This window comes from Vipera ursinii (assembly GCF_947247035.1).
Source record: "Vipera ursinii genome assembly, chromosome: 4".
Classification (NCBI taxonomy): domain Eukaryota; kingdom Metazoa; phylum Chordata; class Lepidosauria; order Squamata; family Viperidae; genus Vipera; species Vipera ursinii.
In genome coordinates, this window is record NC_139514.1 from 89,645,484 (window position 1) to 89,669,821 (window position 24,338).

Sequence of the window (24,338 nt, forward strand, 5' to 3'; positions counted from 1 at the left end):
TCCCAATTTTGAACCAATCAGTGGTTCTGTGTCCAGTTCTCACTGTTGATTCTTGGCCCGCATATAGGTTTCTCAAGAGAAAAATAAGATGGTCTGGTACACCCATCTATTTAAGGACTTGACACAGTTTGTTATGATCCACACAATCAAAGGCTTTAGCATAGTCAATGAAGCAGAAGTAGATGTTTTTCTGGAACTCTATAGCTTTCTCCATGATCCAGTCTAGCTTGTAGGATTTTAAGCATGACTTTTACTGCATCGTCTTTTAAGATTTTGAATAGCTCAGCTGGAATACTGTCACCTCCACTAGCTTTGTTGTTGCTCAGCTTTTCTAAGGCCCACTTCACTTCACATTCTAGGATGTCTGGCTCGAGGTCAGTGACCACCTCATTGTGATTATCTGGGACGTTAAGCTCATTCTTGTATAGTTCTTCTGTGTAATTTTGCCACCTTAATCTCTTCTGCCTCTGTTAGGTCCCTGCCATTTTGGTCCTTTATCATGCCCATTTTTGCATTAAACGTTCCCTTCATCTCTCCAATTTTCTTGAAGAGGTCTCTGGTCCTCCCTATTCTATTGTTTTCTTCTATTTCTTTGCACTGTTCATTTAAGAAGGCATTCTTATCTCTTCTAGCTATTCTCTGGAATTCTGCATTCAATTGGGCGTATCTTTCTTTTTCTCCCTTGCCTTTCGCTTCCCTCCTTTCCTCAGCTATTTGCAAAGCTTCCTCAGACAGCCATTTTGCTTTCTTGCATTTCTTTTTCTTTGGGATGGTTTTGGTTGCTACCTGTTGTACAATGTCGCGAACCTCTGTCCATAGTTCTTCAGGCACTCTGTCTATCAGATCTAATTCCTTAAATCTATTTGTCACCTCTATACTGTATATCCAACAGGGATATGATCTAATTCATACCTGAGTGGCCTAGCGCTTTTCCCTACTTTCTTCAGTTTAAGCCTAAACCTTGCAACAAGAACCTCATGGTCTGAGCCACAGTCAGCTCCTGGTCTTGTTTTTACTGACTGTATAGAGCTTCTCCATCTTTGGCTGCAGAGCACATAGTCAATCTGATTTCTGTGTTGACCGTCTGGTGATGTCCATGTGTTTTTTTTTTGTTTTTTTTTTTTTTCTGCTAAGATGGCGGACGTGCGGGCGGCCGTGTGAGGTTGAGCTCTGCAGGTCCGAGAAGATAGGCGTCCTAGGAGCCCCTCAGGGCTTTTTTCTTTATGCCCTGGGCTGGGGGAAGGGTGGCAGCAATGAATTTTGCAACTGTCTAGGTCTTTTTACCAGCTTGACCGGCGTTTCGCTGGGCTGCCGGTTTGCTTTCTGCTCAGCTGCTCAGCTGGTCGTCGGGAGTTTCCGGCTATGTCGGGCGGTCTTGGCTTCTTCGGCGGCGTTTGGAGTTCCCGGCGGCTGGCGGCGGCGGTGCTACGGCGGCGGCGACGGAGCTGTTTGCGACCTGCGTGGCCTGCCTTTTCTACCGCTTTCTTTTCGACCAACCTGCCTCTGCTTTCTGCCTGCTTTCTGCCTGCATCAGCCTAATGGCGACGACGACGGCGGCGGCGGCGGCGGCGGCGTTGTTCCCGGGCCGTTTTTGGGCCACTTTACCATCGATTATTGTGGTTTGGCCTGCTTTTACCGAACCGTTTGTCCCTCTGCCTCCTGGACCTTTTTGGTCCGTTTCTTATCGGCGGTGGCGGTGGCTCTCCCCGGATTGTTTGCGGCCTTGGCGGCGTTCTGATGGCTACGGTGGCTACGGTGATGGCGGCGGCTGTGTCCATAGCGGCTCAGCGGCAGCGGCTTCGATGACTCAGCGATGGTGTTATGCCCGGTTTGCCGGCCCCCCGGTTGGTTTTGCATATCCCAGATGGGTTGGCACCCCCACTGCTTCTGATGGCCCTGAAGGTTCCTGGGCTAGCCGGTTGATCCCGGTGGAGCCCAGTGGGGCCTTGTGGACTTGGGCCATTTTGAAGGACTTTGGAAGATCGGCGGGGAATTTAATGGACCTGGGGGAGCCAATCTTTGTTGACCACAGTCTGGAAGGCCCCAATAATTATCAAACTGAGGGCCTATGGACTGGTGGTCAGTTACAACCTCTGGGAATGACGAGACAACGGGGGTCTTGGCTGTCATCAGAATTGACTATGATGGTTTGTTTTTGTTTTTTACAATCGACTGCGCATTGCCCCTTATACCCCAAAGGACAGAGAATTCTGGGTATGGGCCATTGTGAGAGGATGGCCGAATTTACATCTCCTGCCCCTAGAGGTGAGAGCTCTATGGGGCAGGCCATACCCAGTGGGGTTGCTCCAGACTTCCATCCCCCCCCCGAGAATTGGCTCTGTAACCGTAGTGAGAGGACGGTGGTAGGCCTGCCCGGGGGGCTTATCCAGCTGAGTGGCAGCGGCTGGACGGAGGCCTGGGACTCCCTCTCCGAATAGATCCTCCTCATGGACTATCATCTATGGACTGCCTACGATTCGGACTGCTATTTATGCCTTCCTTTAAATATTCGTCCACGGACTTATGCGCCCTCAGGGGTGCTCCCCCCTCCTGGGTGCGACCCGCCTTGCCAGCCGATTATAACCTCGAGGAAGGGCCCATTTATTGGGACCCTGAGAGTTGGCTGGGCACGGGTAGGGGCCTTCGTCGTAGACCTAATAAGAGGCCCCTGATTATTTTTCTTTCAAAATTTTTTAGGGGGTTAGGGAAGCGGGAGGGTTCTTTTGGTTGTTTGGATAAGGGGGGCTATCCAACTACCGCTGTTCTGGCTAGGGCCGATGGAGATCGCTGGGGGGAGGAGCGGGGGTCGGTCACCTCCGGGGCTCCAGGGCTGGTCGTGGGGCTACCTATTCCCACGACATCAGGGAATGGCAGCAGATGGAGGAGCAGAGGGCCGTATCGATCTCAGGGAAGGCCTCTCCGCTACTTACAAGCGGTGAGGCACTCCGACCCTCTGGCTCTACCCCAAGGTCCCGGGAGTGAGGGTGTGCAGCCCCCTGAGCTCCGGCTGGTGTATTTGAACGCCAGGTCCGTCGCTAATAAGGCTCCTCTCGTTCGTGATCTGGTCGAGGGTGAGCAGGCGGACCTGGCGTGCATCACGGAGACTTGGTTGGGCCCAGAGGGCGGGATTCCTCTGGTTGATCTTTGCCCACCAGGTTTCCGGGTGCTGCACCGGCCTCGGGCTCAGGGTAGGGGTGGGGGTGTGGCTGTTGTTATGAGGGAGACCTTGTGTCCGCGGGAGGCCACTGTTCCTCAGATAGTCGGGTGTGAGTCTCTCTTTTTGAGATGCGGCCCTGGTGCGCAGTTGGGCTTGCTGCTGGTGTACCTTTCGCCTAGTCATGCAGCAGCAGCCCTGCCTGAGCTGCTCGATGTCCTCTCTGCGCTGGTGGTTGAGTTCCCGAAACTTATAGTTTTGGGGGATTTCAACCTACCATCGCTGGGAGGATCATCTGAGTTGGCCCGGGAGTTCATGGCTTCCATGACGGCCATGGACCTGACGCAGGTAATTTCGGGACCGACTCATGAGGGAGGCCACACCCTTGACCTAGTTTTTTTATCTGGACAGTGGTTAGATGATCTTGGTGGGGGCTCTCCAATTATTATGCCCCTGTCATGGACCGATCATCATCTCCTGCGACTGGTCTTCCGTTTTGCCACCCCCCGCCGTGGGTGTTTGGAACCAATTAAATGGTACCGCCCCAGACGCTTAATGGATCCCCAGAGGTTCCAGACAGCTCTGGGGTCCCCACCTGCCTCCCTTGCTCACAGCTCGGCAGATGCCTTAGTGGAAGCCTGGGAAAGGACGGCCACTGAGGCTCTTGATCGAGTTGTACCCCTGCGGCCCCTGACCCGGTGCAGATCCCGTCGAGCTCCATGGTTCTCTGCGGAGCTTCGGGAGATGAAGCGTCGGAGACGGGGCCTAGAGAGCGGTTGGAGGTCCAGCCGATCCGAATCCGACCGATTGCGACTAAGAGCCTACATTAGGTCTTATCTCGCTGCGATAAGGGAGGCGAGGTCTAACCACTTCGCCACCCTTATCGCGTCCGCAGATAATCGCCCGGCCGCCCTGTTTAGGGTGACTCGCTCCCTCCTAAATCAGGAGGTGAGGGAGGATCCCTTGCAGGGCCGTGCCGAGGAGTTTAACCAACATCTGTCGGACAAAATCGCTCGGATTCGGACCGGTCTGGACTCTGACTGGGCAGAGTCTGACGATCAGGACACGGGTGGTCTTGTCGATATCATCTGGGAGGAGTTTGATTCTGTGACTCCGGAGGAAGTGGACAGGATCATGGGGAGGCTGAGCACCACCACATGTTTATTGGACCCGTGCCCTTCCTGGCTGGTTTATGCAGCCCGGGAGAGGACACGCAGCTGGTTCCAGGCAGTTATATCGGCTTCTTTGAGTGAGGGTATCTTCCCCGCCGTCTTGAAGGAGGCGGTGGTGAGGCCTCTCCTCAAGAAGCCTGCCCTGGACCCTGCTGTATTGAATAACTTTCGTCCTGTCTCCAACCTTCGCTTTCTTGCGAAGGTTGTTGAGAGTGTGGTGGCGCATCAGCTCCCTCTGGTCCTGGATGAAGCGGATTATCTAGACCCGTACCAATCGGGTTTCAGGCCCGGGCACAGCACGGAGACGGCATTGGTCGCGCTGGTGAATGATCTCTGGAGGGCTCGGGACAGGGGGCATTCCTCTGTCCTAGTCCTATTAGACCTCTCGGCGGCTTTCGATACCATCGACCATGGTATCTTGCTGCGGCGTCTCAGGGGATTGGGAGTGGGAGGCACAGTTTTACGGTGGTTCTCCTCCTATCTCTTGGGACGTTCGCAGTCGGTGTTGGCAGGGGGGCAGAGGTCGACCGCGAGGTCTCTCATTTGTGGAGTTCCTCAGGGGTCGGTCCTCTCGCCTCTCCTGTTCAACATCTATATGAAGCCGCTGGGTGAGATCATTCGTGGCTTTGGAGTTGGGTATCATCAGTACGCTGATGATACCCAACTTTTCTTTTCGACCCCAAACCACCCCAGTGATGCCCTCGACGTGATGTCCCGTTGCCTGGAGGCGGTTCGGGTCTGGATGGGGAGGAACAGACTCCAGCTCAACCCCGACAAGACTGAGTGGCTTTGCATATCTTCATCCCGGGTTTATTCGGACATTCCATCTCTAACTATGGGGGGTGAATTATTACCCCCCGTAGATAGGGCTCGCAACTTGGGGGTCCTCCTAGATTCACGGCTCACCTTGGAAGATCATATAGGAGCCGTGACTAGGGGGGCCTTTGCACAGGTTCGCCTGGTGCGTCAGTTGCGGCCCTATCTTAGCCGGGATGATCTGTGCACGGTCACTCATGCGCTCGTGTCCTCTCGTCTGGACTACTGCAACGCTCTCTACATGGGGCTGCCCTTGAGGACCACTCGGAAGCTCCAACTGGTACAGAATGCAGCCGCGAGAGTGGTGTTGGGAGTCTCCCGATACTCCCACGTTACACCTCTGCTCCGTGAGCTGCATTGGTTGCCAGTTGTCTTCCGGGTGAGATTCAAGGTACTGGTAACGGTATTCAAAGCACTCCATGGCATGGGGCCGGAGTACCTCAGGGAACATCTGCTGCCGGCATCAAGCTCCCTGCGCCCTGTGCGTTCCCACAGAGAGGGCCTCCTCAGGGTGCCACCGATCAGAGAATGTCGATTGGTGGCCCCCAGGGGGAGATCCTTCTCTGTGGGCGCTCCGGAGCTGTGGAATCAGCTACCGGTAGAGCTCCGGATGGCGCCCGATCTTCGCTCCTTTCGCCGCGATCTCAAGACATTTTTGTTTGTACAAGCCGGCCTAGCCTGAGGGGGAGTGTTGGGGTTGTTTTATTTTTTTGTTTTTTAATTTTTCTGGGGGTTTTTAGCGTTGTATCATATTGTTTTTAACTAGGGCAATTGTTTAATCTGTTTTTAATGTTTGTATTGGTTATTTTATTCTGCCCTGTGAACCGCCCTGAGTCCTCAGGGAGAAGGGCGGTATATAAATGTTATTAAATTAAATTAAAATTAAATTAAATTAGAGCCGTCTCTTGGGTTGTTGGAAAAGAGTGTTTGCTATGACCATCGTATTCTCTTGACAAAGTTCTATCAGCCTGTGCCCTGCTTCATTTTGTACTCCAAGGCCAAACTTGCCTGTTATTCCAGTTATCTTTTGGCTTCCTGCTTTAGCATTCCAATCCCCCATGATGATAAGCACATCATTTTTTGGTGTTAGTTCTATGAGGTGCTGTAGGGCTTCATAGAACCAGTCGATTTCATCCTCTTCAGCACCGGTGGTTGGGGCTTAGACTTGGACTACTGTGATATTGAATGGTGTGCCTTGGATTCGAATTGAGATCTTTCTGTCATTTTGAGGATTGTATCCCAGTATTGCTTTTCCTACTCTTTTATTGAGTATGAAGGCTACTCCATTTCTTCTGAGGGATTCTTGCCCACAGTAGTATACCTGATGGTCATCTGAATTAAATTCACCCATTCCTGTCCATTTTAGTTCGCTGATACCTAAGATGTCGATGTTCAGTCTTGTCATCTCTTGTTTGACCACGTCCAGCTTTCCTTGATTCATGGATCTTACATTCCAGGTTCCTATGGAGAAAAAATCTTTACAGCATCGGACTTTCCTTTCACCACCAGACATATCCACAGCTGAGCGTCCTTTCGGCTTTGGCCCAGTCGCTTCATTCTTTCTGGAGCTACTAGTACTAGCCCTCTGCTCTTCCCCAGTAGCATATTGGACGCCTTCCGACCTGAGGGGCTCATCTTCCAGCGTCATATTGTTTTGCCTTTTGGTACTGTCCATAGGGTTTTCATGGCAAAGATACTGGAGTGGGTTGCCATTTCCTTCTCCAGTGGATCACGTTTTGTCAGAACTCTCTGCTATGACCTTTCCGTCTTGGGTGGCCCTGCACGGCATAGCTCATAGCTTCATTGAATTACGCAAGCCCCTTCGCCACGACAAGGCAGTAATCCATGAAAATATGGAAAAATGAAAAAATTTACATTACCATAAAATGTATATATAATAAATATATTATGACAATACATAACACAGAATACTATAATCACTTTCTGCTTTTTATTGCTTGCATAAATAGCATGTAGCAATGACCTCAACTATGAGACGGCTGGGTGAAGACTTATTTAAAGGTGTTGTCCCTAAGGAAAGTCAGCACAATTCTTCAGAACATGCTACTGATTCCAAACCCAAGGTTGCATCTTTCTTTAAAAGTTGTAGTTTATCTTTACGAGTTGTGTCAACTCTAATTATAATCAAAGTGGTCACACAAGGTAAGCGTCATAAATATTTTTGAAAATATTAAACACTAGAAACCTAGGAAAATTGTTAGTATCTTTAGAAAACTTTTTAAAAGTTGTCCTACAAGTAATATTTAAAATATTCAAAGTGCAGAAGCAAGTCTTTTTCCTACAGTGTTGGTAGAGGCTATCCTTTATTAGGTTTGTTCTTTTCACTTGCTGCTTCAGGCAGGATCACAAAATTCCACTCATCTCGGGTTAGGATCCTATTTTTGATTTGTGGAATTCCTTGAAAGTTCCATTCTTCAGATTTTTCAGCAAGGACCATCATGGAAATCAAGGGCAGAAACTGCCTCTCTCCAGAGATATATCTGAATATCTTCTGATGGTTGTGATCTCATTAGGCAAAGAGATCCCAGCAGCTTTGATTTCAGTTGTAATAATCTCTTGTATACATTATGAACCTTTCTTTTCCTTCTTGGAGGTATCTCACAGAGTGGCAACAGAGTACAGTCAGCTCAATTTACATATTGGCAATGTACAATTGGAGCCATCTTTGTTTCTTTTTTTTTAATTAAAGAGTTTTACAAAAAAAATTTTTACAATACATATCCCCAAAACCCACCCGCCCCAACCCCCCCTTCCCCCCCACTTCCCAGAGCTGAATACAGGGTTATAGATATAATAATCATATTCTAACTAAGATTATCCATTATAAAATTAACCAAATTCAAAATGTGCTTTAACTCCCCTTTAACATAGATACATTCAAATTATTAAAAACATAATAATAATAACTTAAACAAAAATATAATCAATACTAATACTAAAATTAATAACAATCTAAAATCTACTCATAAGCTAAATGGAACTTTTTAGTCCCATATTTATTCTGAATATAATCTATCCATCTCCTCCAAACTGAAATATATCTTTCTTGCGAGTGATCCTTCAAATAAGCAGAAATCTTAGACATTTCTGCAAGATTCAATACCTTAAGTACCCGTTCTTCTATAGTAGGCAAACTATCCTTCTTCCAATATTGTCCCATCAGTAACCGTGCTGCTGTTATCAAGTTCAACATCAAATTAATTTCTTTAGTATCACAATCTACAACAATGCCCAATAAAAACAATTGTGGAGAAAACTTTATCTTTCTCTTAAAAATCTTCTGAATGTTTTGAATATTCCAGCTGAGCTATTCAAAATCTTAAAAGACGATGCAGTAAAAGTCATGCTTAAAATCCTACAAGCTAGACTTCAGCAGTATGTGGATCGAGAACTACCAGAAGTACAGGCAGGATTTTGAAGAGGCAGAGGAACTAGGGATCAAATTGCCAACATACGCTGGATCATGGAGAAAGCTAGAGAGTTCCAGAAAAACATCTACTTCTGCTTCATTGACTATGCTAAAGCCTTTGATTGTGTGGATCACAACAAACTGTGGTAAGTTCTTAAAGAGATGGGAGAACTGGACACGGAACCACTGATTGGTTCAAAATTGGGAAAGGAGTCCGGAAGGCTGTATACTGTCACCTTGCCTATTTAACTTATATGCAGAGCACATCATGAGAAAGGCAGGGCTAGATGAATCAAAAGTTGGAATAAAGATTGCTGGAAGAAATATCAACAACCTAAGATATGCAGATGATACCACTCTAATGGCAGAAAGTGAAGAAGAACTAAAGAGCCTCTTGTTGCGAGTGAAGAAGGAGAGTGCAAAAGTTGGGTTGAAACTAAACATTAAGAAAACCAAGATCATGGCATCCGGCCCTCTCAATTCCTGTCAAATAGATGGGGAAGAAATGGAGGTAGTGACAGATTTTATTTTCCTGGGCTCCAAGATCACTGCAGATGGGGACTGTAGCCAAGAAATTAAAAGACGCTTGCTCCTCTGGAGGAAAGCAATGGCAAATTTAGACAGCACACTAAAAAGCAGAGACATTACCCTGCCAACAAATGTGTGTATAATCAAGGCTATGGTCTTCCGAGTTGCAAGGTATGGCTATGAAAGTTGGACCATAAGAAAGGTTGAGCACCAAAAAATTGAAGCCTTTGAACTATGGTGCTGGAGAAGTCTCCTGTGAGTCCCTTGGACTGCAAGGCAAGCAAACCGGTCAGTCCTAGAGGAGATCAACCCTGACTGCTCTTTAGAAGGCCAGATCCTGAAGTTGAAACTCAAATACTTTGGCCACCTAATGAGAAGGAAGGACTCACTGGAGAAAAGCCTAATGCTGGGAAAGATTGAGGGCAAGAGAAGAAGGGGATGACAGAGAATGAGGTGGCTGGATGGAGTCACTGAAGCAGTAGGCGTGAGCCTAAATGGACTCCAGAGAATGATAGAGGACAGGTGACCTGGAGGAACGTTGTCCATGGGGTCAACAACACGTGGCAACACATCACGTGACATTGCAAGTTTGACACCCCTGCATTAGTTTAGAAGATCATATAGGAGTTGTGGCCAGGGGGGCATTTGCCCAGGTTCACCTGGTGTGCCAGTTGCGCCCCTATCTGGACAGAGATGCTTTATGTACGGTCACTCATGCGCTCGTTACCTCCTGTATTGATTACTACATGGGGCTGCCCTTGAAGACCACCCGAAGACTTCAGCTGGTGCAGAATGCGGCCGCGCGGGTTGTGATGGGAGCATCCCGATACTCCCATTTTACACCCCTCCTGCGTGAGTTGCATTGGTTACCGGTTGCTCTCCAGGTGAGATTTAAGGTGCTGGTTCTTACCTATAAAACCCTTCATGGCTTAGGCCCGGGATACCTGCAGGACCGTCTGCTGCCAGGAACGACTTTACATCGCCCTGTGCGCTCACACAGAGAGGGGCTCCTCAGGGTGCCGCCGGCCAGACAATGTTGCCTGGCAACCCCCAGGGGGAGGGCCTTCTCTGTGGGGGCACCTGCCCTGTGGAATCAGCTCCCCTCAGAGCTCCGGATGGCCCCTGACCTCCGGTCCTTCCTTCGTGACCTTAAGACACTTCTTTTCCAACAGGCCGACCTGGACTGATGATAAGGGGTTTTAACATGGTTTTAACATTTTATTGGTTTTAGTTGGGGCTAGGTATAGTTTAATTTCTTCTTAATATTTGTATCCTATTTGTATTTTATTGTTGTTAGCCGCCCTGAGTCCTTCAGGAGATAGGGCGGCATATAAGTCCCAATAAATAAATAAAATAAATAAATAAATTAGGGCAATCCTACATTTCTTTCTTTGATTATTAAGCCATCAGGTCTTCTGCCTCTCTCGTCTGATTGTTTTCTAGGCGGCTCTTTTCCCTTCCTTCTCCAAAGTCATGCACATTCCATTACAGATTAGAATCTACAAAATGACATACTACAGTGTTTGAAATATTAAGGAGTTTTTGAAGAATGGGACCAGAAATTGGTAGCCACAATATCAGTAACAATGCTTCCGTAGATTATATCTAAAAGATGTTTAATGAAGGAATGAAAGACGTGAAATGAATCTTGCTTGATTCAGAAAAAATAGAATGAGCCCTAGGAAGGAAACAATGGCAAACCACTTCTGAAAATCTCATCAAGAAAACAGCAGGGGTTTGTCCAGGAAATCACCAGGAATCAACACTAGCTCGAAGACTTCCCCATCTCTTATACACACACATATACACACAGATACACTAGTTTGATTTCCTTTTCAAAGTTACATCGACCAGAGAAGGATAAGCTTATGAAAAAACCTTCAATCATTAAGGCTAATGAATTCGGAATGAGTACTTTAAAGTGATGCAGAATAAATGTTCTATAGTAGTAATCAAAATGTGACTAATAACTATTAAACTTTAAAAGTAGTTGGTTAACACAATTCAAATCATTAGAAAAAGGAAAAAGAAACTGTAGATAATGAATAATACATTAAATCAATGCTATAAAATTATATGTATTTCATGTGGTAATGTCAAGAAGTAAATTCCAAAACCTAAGTTTTCAATTTTCATAAATTTAAAATTATAAATGCAAAATATAATCTCAAATTGTTTGAAATGGAATTGAATTTCAATCAGATTTACTGTTCAAATAAAAGTTATTCTAGAAATTGAAACTGTATTGCTGTTTTAATAAGCTAATGCTGAGATACCTCCCCCTTCCCCAAGTTTGTTTCTCTCTAAGGAGCTGTATAATGTGCCCTTTCATGAGCAGCTGTCTCTTGCTGTACAGAAAGGCAATTTCTGTTTGACTCAATTATGGCAAAAAAACTGGGCTAGGCTATTTAAACCTAGAGAAACTTGTGTCTAATTGCTCTGCCCATCATAAATCACAATCAAAAGTTTCTGTCTTGAGTTGCAGTGGATTAAGCTGACTTAAATTTCCCACAATCAGTCCAAATAATATGTATGAATTTGGGAGATAAAGATGGCAGCTATTATTGGATCTTGCCTAGAGTCTAAGTTATATACTGTCAAAATTCAAGCTGTTATAGAGATGGTTCTAGCTCTGAATCTTGGAGATCTTTGCTTTAGAGATAATCCAACCTTCCATAGAAGTCCCACAGACCCTTTCATCCTGTAAGGAACTTCTGGGCTTTTCACCATCCAGATGCAGACTGCTTAAAGCTATATGTACGGACATTGGATTGCTCCTGCTGTGTGATTTAAGTTATAATTTGATACAATCCAAATTACCTTAGTTTTTCTAAGGAGATCCATGATGCTTATCCATGAAGTTATCTCACCCAGAGTCACCTTGTAGGGGACGGGAGATGGGCAGCTTAGAAAAATTAATAATAAAAAGTTCCCAGGAGGGCTTTCTGCCATTAATGTAAAACATTTTTCCCTCAAAAAAAATTTCATTGAGTTTTGGACAAAGCGTGTGCCCAAATACTTGGCATATACTGTATAGCTGCAGCCTCAATTTCCTTTATTCTAAAGAAATTTAGAGATAACCTCGGAGAAGCTCTGAAGGAATGGTTAAGGAAGGGCTTATAGATAAGGGAACATGTCCAAATACTGAAGCACACATGAGAAAGAAACTCAACCCCACCATTTAATTTCGTATAGGGGGGAGAGAAACTTGGACAGGCTTTCTAGTTTCTGTTATTAAGTAGCATTCCTGAAATCTCTCTGGTGTATGTTTTTTGAGTTGGTTTAACTTGAAAGGTTTTTTAAAAATAAATAAATAAATGAAATCCTGTAATTCTTCCAAAGAGTTTTTTGGAGGAACCTTAAATCTGTGAGATCATAGTCATAGGTTTCCATCATGGAACCTACACTTCATGCTTAAATAATCTCTCAGTTCTCTCTTCAACAATTGCATCAAATATAACTCAGATTAACGTCTTAGAATCACAAATCTTTTTTTTTTATTAAAGAATTTTACAAAATAATTTTTACAATACATATCCCCAAAACCCGCCCCCCCCAAACCACCCCCCTTCCCCCCTGCTTCCCAGAGCTAAATACAGGGTTATAGATATAATAATCATATTCTAACTAAAAATTATCCATAATATAAAATTAACCAAATTCATAATGTGCTTTAACTCCCCTTTAACATAGATACATACAAAGTACTAACACTAAAATTAATAACAATATCCCTCTAAAATCTACTCATAAGCTAAATGAAACTTTTTAGTCCCATATTTATTCTGAATATAATCTATCCATCTCCTCCAAACTGAAATATATCTTTCTTGTGAATGATCCTTCAAATAAGCAAAAATCTTAGACATTTCTGCAAGATTCGATACTTTAAACACCCATTCTTCTATGGTAGGCAAACTATCCTTCTTCCAGTATTGTCCCACCAGTAACCGTGCTGCTGTTATCAAATTCAACATCAAATTGGTTTCTTTAACATCACAATCTACAACAATGCCCAATAAAAACAATTGCGGAGAGAACTTTCTCTTTCTCTTAAAAATCTTTTGAATGTTCCACCAAATTTTAACCCAAAAAGCTTTTATATTTCTGCAAGTCCACCACATATGAAAATAGGTGGCTTCTAAACTACCACATCTCCAGCATTTAGACTTTAAGTTAGGATACATGTTAGACAACTTTTTGGGATCCAGATGCCATCTATAAAACATTTTATAAAAATTTTCTCTTAAATTTTGAGCCTGAGTAAATTTAACATTTCTAACCCAAATTACCTCCCAAGTATCCAACGGAATTGGTTCCTGGATATTTTGTGCCCACTTTATCATACAATCTTTAACTAATTCCGTTTCCGAATCCAATTCAATTAAAACATTATATATCCTCTTTATATGTGCACAATTTAAATCTCTAATTTGTTTTACTAAATTCTCATCTGTAATTGTGATGCCAACCTTCTGATCCAACTTCCACCTAGCTTTCAATTGGGTATATTGAAACCAAGAGTAACTTATGTTTTCTTGTCTTAACTCATCTAATGATTTAAGTTGCTTATTGCAGGAAGAATCACAAATCTTCAGATCGTATTTTGTTTCTTTTCTTCAATAAGTGTAGATTGGGAAGTGAAATAGTCATCCATAGATGAATCATTCTGGCTTATTTGCTTTTTTTATTTTTCTATCCCACCTTTACCTGAGGCGTGATGCTCCCTCTTCCCAGTCTAGGTTGGTCTGAAAGAGAATACTCAGTGAGCTGCTATGGCTGAAAGCCTCTGCTGGCTGTTGATCCATTGGCTATCACAGCATACCCTACCAAGACTTCAGTACTTTTTCCAACAATGGTTCTTTAGGAGCCATGTGTTGGTAGCTAATTGGCCATATGGTTTACTTTTTATTCAGTTAGATGCATTTGTTTCAGTTGAAGATCTTTGTCAGACGTTAATCAGTGGGTTGTCCATTCCTCCTAAAATGCCTTCCTTTAGCCAGTATCCCTACTCTTAATGCAGGACGCTTTATTATTTATTTATTTATTTATTTATTTTAATTCCATTTATATCCCGCCCTTCTCCGAAGACTCAGGGCGGCTTACAAGCTTAGCAGTAGCCTTCATTCTATGTATATGCCTGCTTATTAGGGCTTTCACACACACCCCAAGTGGCATTATTACAAAGTCAGCTTAATTGCCCCCAACAATCTGGGTCCTCATTTTACCTACCTCGGAAGGATGGAAGGCTGAGTCAACCTTGAGCCTGGTGGGATGCGAACCTGCACTAATTGCAGGCAGCTGGTGTTACTTAAGGAGGCATTAGCCCACTGCTCCACCAAGGCTCTTTATAGCTCACTTAAGGAAAATTAACTGTTACTTACTGGGTACAGCTTTCTCTATGGTTGATAGAGAGTATGGTCAAGGGAGCGTTGCTTATTGAATTGGAATATTTTCACTGTCTCCTCTTAGGCTATATTTCTGATGGAATTCTTCACTTTTCAAGTGCAGAACTGGAAGTGAGTCACTCTTCCCACTGATGTATATAAGAACTCCATGATCCTGCCTGTTAAAGCAAGAGTGAGCAGTGAAGGATGCCTTCAATCCATCATAGGAAATAGAAAGCCTTATAATAAGCCAAAATTCCTTTCTCAGATGAAATTGTGAAATGTGTGTTCATTACAATTATGTACCGATACATAATTAGTAAAGACATAATACAGTAGGGGGCACTCTAAGTAAGGTTTTGCAGTTTCTGAGATATAATCTTGCAAGAAAATAAAACCTATATTCATAGTACAATATTTGAAATATATCCAAAGTAAATGTAGCTTGCATTAAGATGCCAGAGTTTTTTAGTGAAAAATTTACTATGAATAGAGTTACTATCTACTCTTTTAGGGTATTGATTTAAACATACTAATAACCTACACTGAACACCGTGGTAATTTATTTAGTTATTTATTTATTTTTTAAAATACAGGATTTTGCTGTTATTTCTATTTTTTTCTTTTAATATTCAGATTGATGATAGCAAGTTTTTAAATGGATTGTTTTTTGTTTCACTGAAGTTACAGCACAGTACAATGATAAGTTTCAGTGGCCAGTGATAAACTCATAGTCATATGAATTTCATGAGTAGTTGAGTGTTCACATTTTTCAACCATCTAAGCATTAATTGATTTTTTTCTACATTATTATATCCATTCCTGAGGACCAGCCACATTGGAAGAAAAACCAGAAAATCCTGGAACATATTTAAACTATTGCATGTTTATAGAGTGCAGTCTACACTGTTAAAGGTGAAAGGAGAAAAATAGAATCATAACCATAATGCTACAAGAAATCTACAAAATCTATATTCCTTCATCTTTGAAGCTCCCCTGTCTACCATTTTATTCTGATACATTTTTTCTCAGGCAGAAGGGACAACCTGAAGGCGACCCTTCCAAAACCATGCCTGGATTACTAAGGACCGATCACTTTAAAGCAGTGTTTTCAAGCTTTGCAACACGAAGATGTGTGGATTTCAACTCCCAGAATTCGCCAGTAACCTTGGGAGTGAAGTCCAAATATCTTCACATTGCCATGGGTAAAAAACATTGCATTAAATGGTCTGTGAACCAGGAACATTCAGCAAAGGGCCCGTTATGTCCTTTTCCTTCCAGGCTTCTTACCTGGCTCTGTTCTTTAGACATTTTAAATTAAACATTGGCCTGCTGTCCCAAATTCTCTAGTATCATAACCATTTACACAAATGCCCCTTGTACCATGTAGGCCCATAAATACTTCAAGAGAAATAGAATAGCAGTGGCTACAACCCAGAGCTTTGCTTGAAAATATGTTCGCACATTTTTAAAAAATGAAAATAATAAACGGGATGGTAGAGTGCGGCTTGTTTGTGGTGATGTCATCCTTGTCTGTCACACCGTAAAGGCTTCTTTCATCCAACTGTTTTATGAGAAGACTCAGAATAGGCAAAGTTTGCAATATGCCTCCCTGGGATTATAAATCATTTCACATACAGTCTGTTGGCTTAAAATGTGAAACCAGGGGTCTGCTAGAAGTCACCACTGCTGTACCATTGGAGCCGGTGCTCTTCTGTGTGTCCTAGAAGAATCCTTGTTGCCTTCCTGAAGTTGGAGTTCCACTTCTTTTGTTATTATATAAAATGGTTCTAATTTTAAAATAGCCTAGGTATGCTGTAAATATGAAGTTTATATAGCTGTTGAGGAGGTTGCCGTTAATAAAACATAACAGGATTTTGTGAGTGTAATTTGCTTCAAGTCAATTTTCTTAATATAGTGCTGTTTGACACATAATGAGAAAACGTATTCATTCAATAATTCATTTGGTAAGCAGTATAATTTAAAAACTTTGATATAGCACATTGTGCAGGATTTTATGCACATTAGCGACGGCCTGTATGGATGTCTAGAAACAATGGTGTACGTCTGTAATATTTAAATTCAAATGCCTCTTTTAGCTGATTATTTGGCACAAGCCTTTGATTCACTTTGCATTGATCTGAAGACAGAGGAAGGGAAAGTATTGTTTTTGGATTACCAAGCAGTGCCCATAATATTGACTCACCTAAGAATATCAAGGAAAGGCCTCCTTTCCAATGCCATTGACAGTTTACTTCAGATGACAACAGAATCTAGTAAGTATTCAGCGTTCTTTTCATACACTTTTTACGTTGTTTAGCTCATTTTGTATGCCTGCCGTGTTTACTTTTGGGTTAATTGTACAATAAATTATTCCAAGGGAAGGATTACTATTTTTATTAGGCAGAATGGGAAATTCTGCAAAAGAAAATGTGTTTTCCCCTGTTGTAGTTCAATATGATAGGCAACTAGTTTTTTAAAAAAGTGAGTGCTTTATACTTTATAGAAGGGATTTCAAGCCTTGTGTCCATTGGATATTTGTGTATGAGATTGTGATGTATGGAAGTATAATGTCCAACTAAATATTGTAGGGCTGACCTTTTCAACAAGATCTCAGCGTAGACCTGTTTATGTAAATACAAATTCTAGTAATAAAATGCTTTTCAATTCTTTCTGATTTATAATGTTTATTGAATACTTAGTACGTGTAAGCTCTCTAAAAATAAACATGTACACAGTGGGTTTATGTACAAGATTGTTTGTGGATTGTTTCTTTTATTGGAATTATGTCTTCTTAAATTGAAACCTGGGTGACTAAATTTTTTTAACCTTTCACGTGTAAACACTTTTATACTGCAACTGTTGGTTCCAATCTTCAGAATGCCATGATTCCTGTCTCTGTGGCCATACTTTAATATCAAATTAAGTAGGATCTCCAGATGTGCCTCCAGCCAAACAGAATAATCATGCTACATTTAAAACTTACAGTTAGTGGAATTAAAAGAAAGAACTCTGCATTCCTATAGAAACAAGACAGCTTGATTTCCTACTGAGATAAATCACTGTTAAGGATTCATCCCACAATTTCTGCCTAGAGTGATTATGCTGTTTTATCTTAACCAGGAAATAACTTTCTTTTTATCTTTAGCCTCCTAGTGTTAAGAGAGCTGTTTTGACAATTAATACATTGTCGGGACTATGTTTCTTTTATTTCAGTTGCACAAAAATACCATGTGGTAGTTTCGAATTTAGCATTTTGTTAAGCTTTTACCACAGAGGATTTGCTTTATGTATTACCAGATTTTGGCATTAAGTAGTAGCATATGTGAAATTATTAAACACAAGATAATTAAGTGAAATTACAGAAGAAAATAGAAGAAAAGGTGGTTACAGGGAAGAGTTGGCCTTGCCCTCTTTCATTCCACAAAACTGTCCATGAAGCACTGCACCTTCATCACAAATAAGTTCTTCACCTACGACTTGATTTTTACCCTTGCAATTTAAATATCCTATTCAGAGGAGAAGTACTGGAGCTATCTCAAAGCTTGCTTGTGTCTTTGTTTTGTGGAGGGACAATTGAGAATAAAACTTGTGTTAAAATTTCTCAGAATAAGAGGTTCTGTGAGACTTTTATTTCTTAAGGTCTGCTTCAGCTTGACTTTCTATTCTAAATCTTAGTAGGAAAGGTTGGGGTAAATGAAATTAGATGGAAATAATTTCATTCACATCTTTTTTGTTTCTTATCTATTCAAAAAGGAACCTACATATTCTTACCACATTTTTTTAAAAGCTAAGAGTTGGATTCTTGATTTTTTGAATATAATAAGAATTTCTCCTTATTAGCTGTGTTCGCTGCTGCAAGGGTTAAACAATCCCATCCTTTATTCTTTTAAAGGGCAAGTGCAAACTTATCTTAAACAGAGGCATTTGAAGTTAGAGAAGAAAAAATACTTTATAGCTTATGTAGGATAAGCAGCATGCTTTTTTAAAAGGTTTCCTGTCCCAGACTTTCCTTCCTCATCCTGTCTGTAACGTTCTCTCTGAGAGGTTGGATTGTCTTTTTCTTCTTAGCCTATGACTAAAATAATGCTGCTTCATATAGTCCAAAAGAGAACTGAATTGTCTGAACTCACACGCTTTGGGATTTCACCCTTCTGAGTGCATTAAAGTACTTTTGGCTCTGATTGAACTCTGCAACTTTATTCAGAAATAGCAATAAAAATGAATAAACCAAAGCTAAACTTAGAAAAAATCAGTAATAGCAATGAACTATAGACATGCGTGATTTAGATAGATTTTTGGATGGATTTGATTGACTGATTATGTTGATTCTTGGGGACCATATAGATAGATCTTTTCCAGGATAACCTTTCCCCTAACTCACCCTTCAGGTCTCCCAATTGTGCACCCATCATTTTTTTAATTGAATCCACCCATCTTGCTGATTGTCCTTTACTTTTGGCCTCTGTGTCATTCCCCAGATTAGTTGACATTTGTGGGTTTGAGCCTTTACTGATTCTTCTATTGCTTGTAATATTTCTGTAGATATTCAATTAATTTCTGTAACTTTCTGACTTAGTAATGATGGGTTGCTGACCTAACTTAATCTTGTAATACTGGAAGGTATTCTAAGGTACCTTGGATATTGGCATCTCTATTGCTACAGAATGAGCAGCAGAAGTTTCTAGACTGAATAGGCAGAGTCTAATTATGAATAAGGCAATATACTTTTAATTGGGGCAAAAAGAATAATCGAGATATTCTTAACCTTATATAGTAGAACAGAAGCAAAGGAAACAAACAGGATAAGAAACATGCGTTCACATCCAATATTTAGTGTATATGTAATTAGGCTGTAGATGTTTCCTTTGAAAATCTACACTAAGATTGAAACCACTGATTGCATTGATAGGAAATCTTTAAAACACTTTATAAACTCATTAGACATTGTGACTTTTGCATGCTAATATTTAAAATGTTTATTGATTGGAGCAAGCTAAAAAGAAGCACAATGGATGTTTATAGTGTTTTATTGAGTATATTATGAGCCACCTACTGTTGTACATGTGACTGGCATATAAATAAATAGGGTTATAATATTACTCCTACTTTTAATGCAAAAATCTTCCTTTTTCTCTTATGTGTTCATAAGATGTTTTTCCTTTTATACAGGATGATTGCATTCATTTTTTTCAGCATTTTGCTTACAAAGGCAGGACATAAATATATTGTTGTACCATTAATAAATTTGATAGTTGCAAGCTGCTTAAGAGTGGAAATGGAAACGAATAGTAAGAGAAAAACATTTCCTGCTAAAAATGAAATATCAGCTAGTTCTTTAAGAAATGAAAGCTTCCTTCATTAAAAATAATGTTGCAAAGATACCACCGTATTGATGATCCTGTCAAAGAATATGCAAATCCTGATGTTTCTGTTATTTTTGCCTTATTTATAATATTGGAAAATCACAGGACTAAAATGAGTTTCCACTTAATATATATCAGAAATTCAACAAAACAAAGTCCTGTAAACATTTAGACTCTGTGCTTGGTGGAAAGAGGCAGGCACTGTGTTTAAGAAAGCAGTTGTAACCCAGAATTATGCTAAACAAAATAGCTATCTCTCCCACTATTAAGAAAGCTGAGGCATTCCAGCTTTTGTATGTTTCACATGCACAGATTAATAGAAAATGTTTTTTTAATCTTTAGCATTAAGATTTTCATGAGTTATCGTTGACCAGGTTTGTAAAATGTGTCCTGGTGAGCTGCTGATCAGAACAGCGGGTCAGTGTTCCAAAGTCAAAAGTGATGTTTTTAAATACTTTGTAAACTGCCCTGAGTCCTACGGGAAAAGGGCGTTATATAAATTCAATAAACTTAAACTCTTCCTCTTCAGCTCCAATATCAAAATCTACATAGCAAAGTGGAGCTGGGCAAGTCAAGATAATGGTGAAATATTCTAAGAAACCATCCCTTTAAAAGACAGGGATTAAAGATATAGTTACTGTACCATTGTTCTTTCAAAGACTTGGAGCAAGAGTGTATATTTTCCAGTATTAAGGACCATGAAACTTGAAAAGAATTATGCAATTCACAGATGCTATAACATTATCCCCCCCCCCCCGCCCTTACTGATTGTATGTATGAGTGATGGGCACAAGAGATTTGCTCTTTCAGAATTTAAATTCCTCTGGAATGGATTCTAATGATTTTTCAAGCAAAAACTTGAATCAACACCAGCTATTACCACACATCATCAGTTTTGTAATATCTGCTGAAATTTGAACTTAGAAAGTTTGATATATTGCTGAAACCCAGGTTGGGATATAACATTCCTTACAATTATACACACCAATCATGATTGCTGAGCTCCTTATGTTTATTGAGCACCTTATTTTGCAGGGTATTTGAATCGCTTTCTGGAAGCTTGTAGTAATGAACTCTTTTTCCGGACTTGTTCAGTGCTGCTTCGCAGTTTTAATCTTGATATTCAGCTCCTGGAGAAACTCAGCATTCTGCTTCAAAAACTTTCAAAAATCAAGTAAGCTTTCCAACCTCAAAATATTTTTCTCAGGAATATTATGTGTTTGTTGGAATCAGGGCAACCCAGGATTTCCATAGCTTGGGAGATTCATGAGAAAACTAATAAAAAAGATATGGATGCAATAGCTGAACTAGATAACAGTCAACCAAATAAAATAGGGCAGACCCAATCACAAACCAGTAAGGAAAGACATAGATTGGTGGTAGTGAGAGAGGGATGGTGGGTAAAGATCAGTAATGTAATCTAAGCATACCTTAGTGGTAAAATATATAAAAAATAGCTTTTGAAGACTTTTCTAACTCTGTGCCTATTCTTTTTGCACTCCTTTTCTGCAGTAATGAATACCAGTGCCATATGGTGCAGATATCATTGTGTGGTAATTGAGAGTCATTTTATTTAAAAGAGATATCCTATGTGCAGCCTATGAAATTTATTTTAAAGGTTGTGAAAACAAAAATCCAGAATTGCTGGGCGTGTATATAAATTTAATACATTATTAAAAATAACCACATAAAGTATGTATGAATAACAACAGATATTGTTTATTTCAGTTTGGAAAGTTGAAATTTCAGAATCAAATGTTAATTGAACTGAAGTGACTTCTTTAATTACATATTTTTCAAAATGTATTGCAGGAGTAATAAGAAGATGTTTGAGCTGTTTACTCTCCATCTGATGATTCAAGAACTATTGAGGACAGCACATCCAGATCACACATTTTTGTGCATTAACCTCAACTCAATTCTCTTTAATTTGGGTTTAATAAAAAACAACCCCATTGAAAGTAGCCAAAATGCAAGTGAGTAGCAGGTTGCATGTTATAAGACGTTTCCAGTGGCTTGTTTATGTTACATGAATTAACAAAATGTGGAATGGGAATTGCCTCCGTAGGTGTCTCAGTTGTACCAGTCTTCAGAATTCATCATTTAGAATTGCTTTAATGGAAATTGTCTGTTTTATAATGCTGGATTGCTTGCCTGTAGCACTTGTTCTAGACTGGTCTTCAGCCCAAAAGACAGCACCCCACAATACACTATTCTTGCAATGAGATCAATAACACCAAAGCTGAATAGTATCATATTGGATATCATATAATATCATTTTGGCATAAGTAATCTTGCATCCACTAGGACAGGGCAGGCAATCTTTTTGTAGGAAAAATACACACTTTGATTTTTTTTCCCTTCCACAATGTTTGCACCATGACTGGTAATACAACAATAGGGCCATATTTCAGCCCATTTTCTTGGTTCATTTGGGTAGCAGCTAAGGGATTCAATATGTTCATTGCAGAGTTTCCCAGGAATTTAATGCATCCAATTTTGTTTAGAAACCATGAAAAACCATGCCGCAAAATTTTGAAAGTCAGTAGGAGCCAGAATGGAGTTGGATGTCTTGATGACCTGCAGGTTGATCACTAGGACAGTACAGAAAGATTAGTAATTTTTTTTTAATCTGGGCAGCTGGATATTCTCTAGAGATGCTCATTTTCCTCCTCACAATGCTTGACCCCAAGGTTTTAGTGATAATTGACAGAATCAAATTTCCTAGCACTTTCATTCCAGCAATTCATTGAGAAAATATAGTATAACCACTGAGGTCAGTGGTATGTCCTTTCATTAAATATATGTTTAGTTGCTTTGTGGAGGCTATTAGTAGCTGAAAAGTTTGTTATTGGCTTATCAAAAGAAAGCATTGGTTCATAGCTGAGTTTCAAGAACTTTTTTGCCAATGTTAGAAATGCCCCAAACCTGAATGTGGAGTACCTGAAGACTGTTATTATGTGAGATATCCAAAGAAAAGCCTTCTTTTCTTCGAGCAATTTCAACTTATGCAATAATAGAAATGTGCAGATTTTGAAAATTATTTGAAACAAGTCCTTCAAAGTACAAATATTTAAGGTAATTATATCTTTAAAGAACTTGAAAACATGCAACTGCTTTAAGAAGGCACATTAAAGACACAGCTGCTTTAAAGAGATTCTGTGCCTTGCTATAATGCATTCCAGAGAACCTGTTCTGAATCATTATTGAACAGAATATTTAAAACTTTTTCTGATTTCTTTATGTTAATAAAAGCCCAGTTATTGAACTCAATCTTGACAGACACTAATTTGCTTTGCCTGATATTTTTTATACAGTATGCTGGGTCTTACAAGGTTCACGAAAAGATTTATTTTATCCTTTATGTTTATTTTTTATTGTCATGTTATAGTGAGCACTCCAAGATGTCCTTAAGCATCATTTTAATGTAATAAAGTAACAATTTAAAATAATAATTTATATTGGCGGTGTTATTCTTTGAAAAAGGATGTTTTTTGAGCTACTTGACTTTTTTGGATTGCAGCCTGTTCATTGTTAATTTTATATATTGGATTGAACTTAGATGGTCCCTTACAGAAATAGGAAGGGCTTCTTCTATTGATGGAAATTTCTGAGGATCCTGAAGCTGCTTGCTGGGGAAAAATGGACAGGAGATAGACCTTGGTTGAAATGGTGGAGTCAGCAAAATGGCAGAAGATGTTGAGCATATTTAGTATGCCACCCATCTCTGCCAAGCATCTCTGGGGGGCTTATACTAGCATAAATAGCAATAAAACAATTATAGGATCAAAACATTAAAACATCAGATAGTAAAAGCTAACACATTAATATTAAAACAGATAAACCATTGAATAGATGGGGTGGAGATGAGATCTTATATTAATCTACATTATAATTGTAAGTTAATCATGTCACTCAACCTCTGAAGCAAACATGTCCAGGCCTGAAGGAGCTTTAGTGGGGCAAGCCAAAGGCTGCATAAACTGAATACACTTCACTCTGGCCCAAACCCATCAATGTTGGGTTTAGTCTTCTCTGTGTCTTCTCTGTGTCTGCATTCCAGTTGATTATCTCCTTCCAAGGACAGCACTCTAATGGAATGAGCAGAGAGTCATAGAATTGTGTGCAATGAATTGACACATGTAGGATGGAAGAGGGTACTTCAGCACTTTCCCTGAATGCTACTTTTCAGTCTGATGAATGGGAAGTGCACTCCCTGGTCCTCTGCCTCTCTCTCCTTAATAACATGGAAGAGTTCTGCAGGATTAGTTTGCTTTGTTCCCTCAGTGACCAACCGGATGTCTTAAAGATGTTAAATTTTCAGGACTTTACAGCAGGAGTGTTTGACATGAGGTAGTGGTAGGTATGGCGTGAATTCATATGTACTCTGAATCACCTTTACCTCTTCAAATCTAAATACAATATCTGCACAGTTCTACCTTTTATCTGTGAATCTCCCACCATGAACTTTTTGGTAGGTGAGGG

The 24,338-nt window shown here is 40.8% G+C and overlaps 1 protein-coding gene across 1 annotated transcript in view; it reads left to right on the forward strand.

Moving 5' to 3' along the window:
• CCDC138 (coiled-coil domain containing 138) overlaps positions 1-23,294 on the forward strand; it is a gene marked incomplete at its 5' end in the record, with an annotated part of 35,928 nt that extends 12,634 nt beyond the window's left edge. The window contains 4 exons of the mRNA XM_083361606.1: positions 7,113-7,305; positions 16,587-16,763; positions 20,889-21,027; positions 21,666-23,294. Coding sequence (XP_083217732.1) covers positions 7,113-7,305; positions 16,587-16,763; positions 20,889-21,027; positions 21,666-21,837 — 681 coding nt within the window. The 3' untranslated portion in view covers positions 21,838-23,294. The remainder of the gene's footprint in view (positions 1-7,112; positions 7,306-16,586; positions 16,764-20,888; positions 21,028-21,665) is intronic.
• Positions 23,295-24,338: the final 1,044 nt, after the last annotated feature.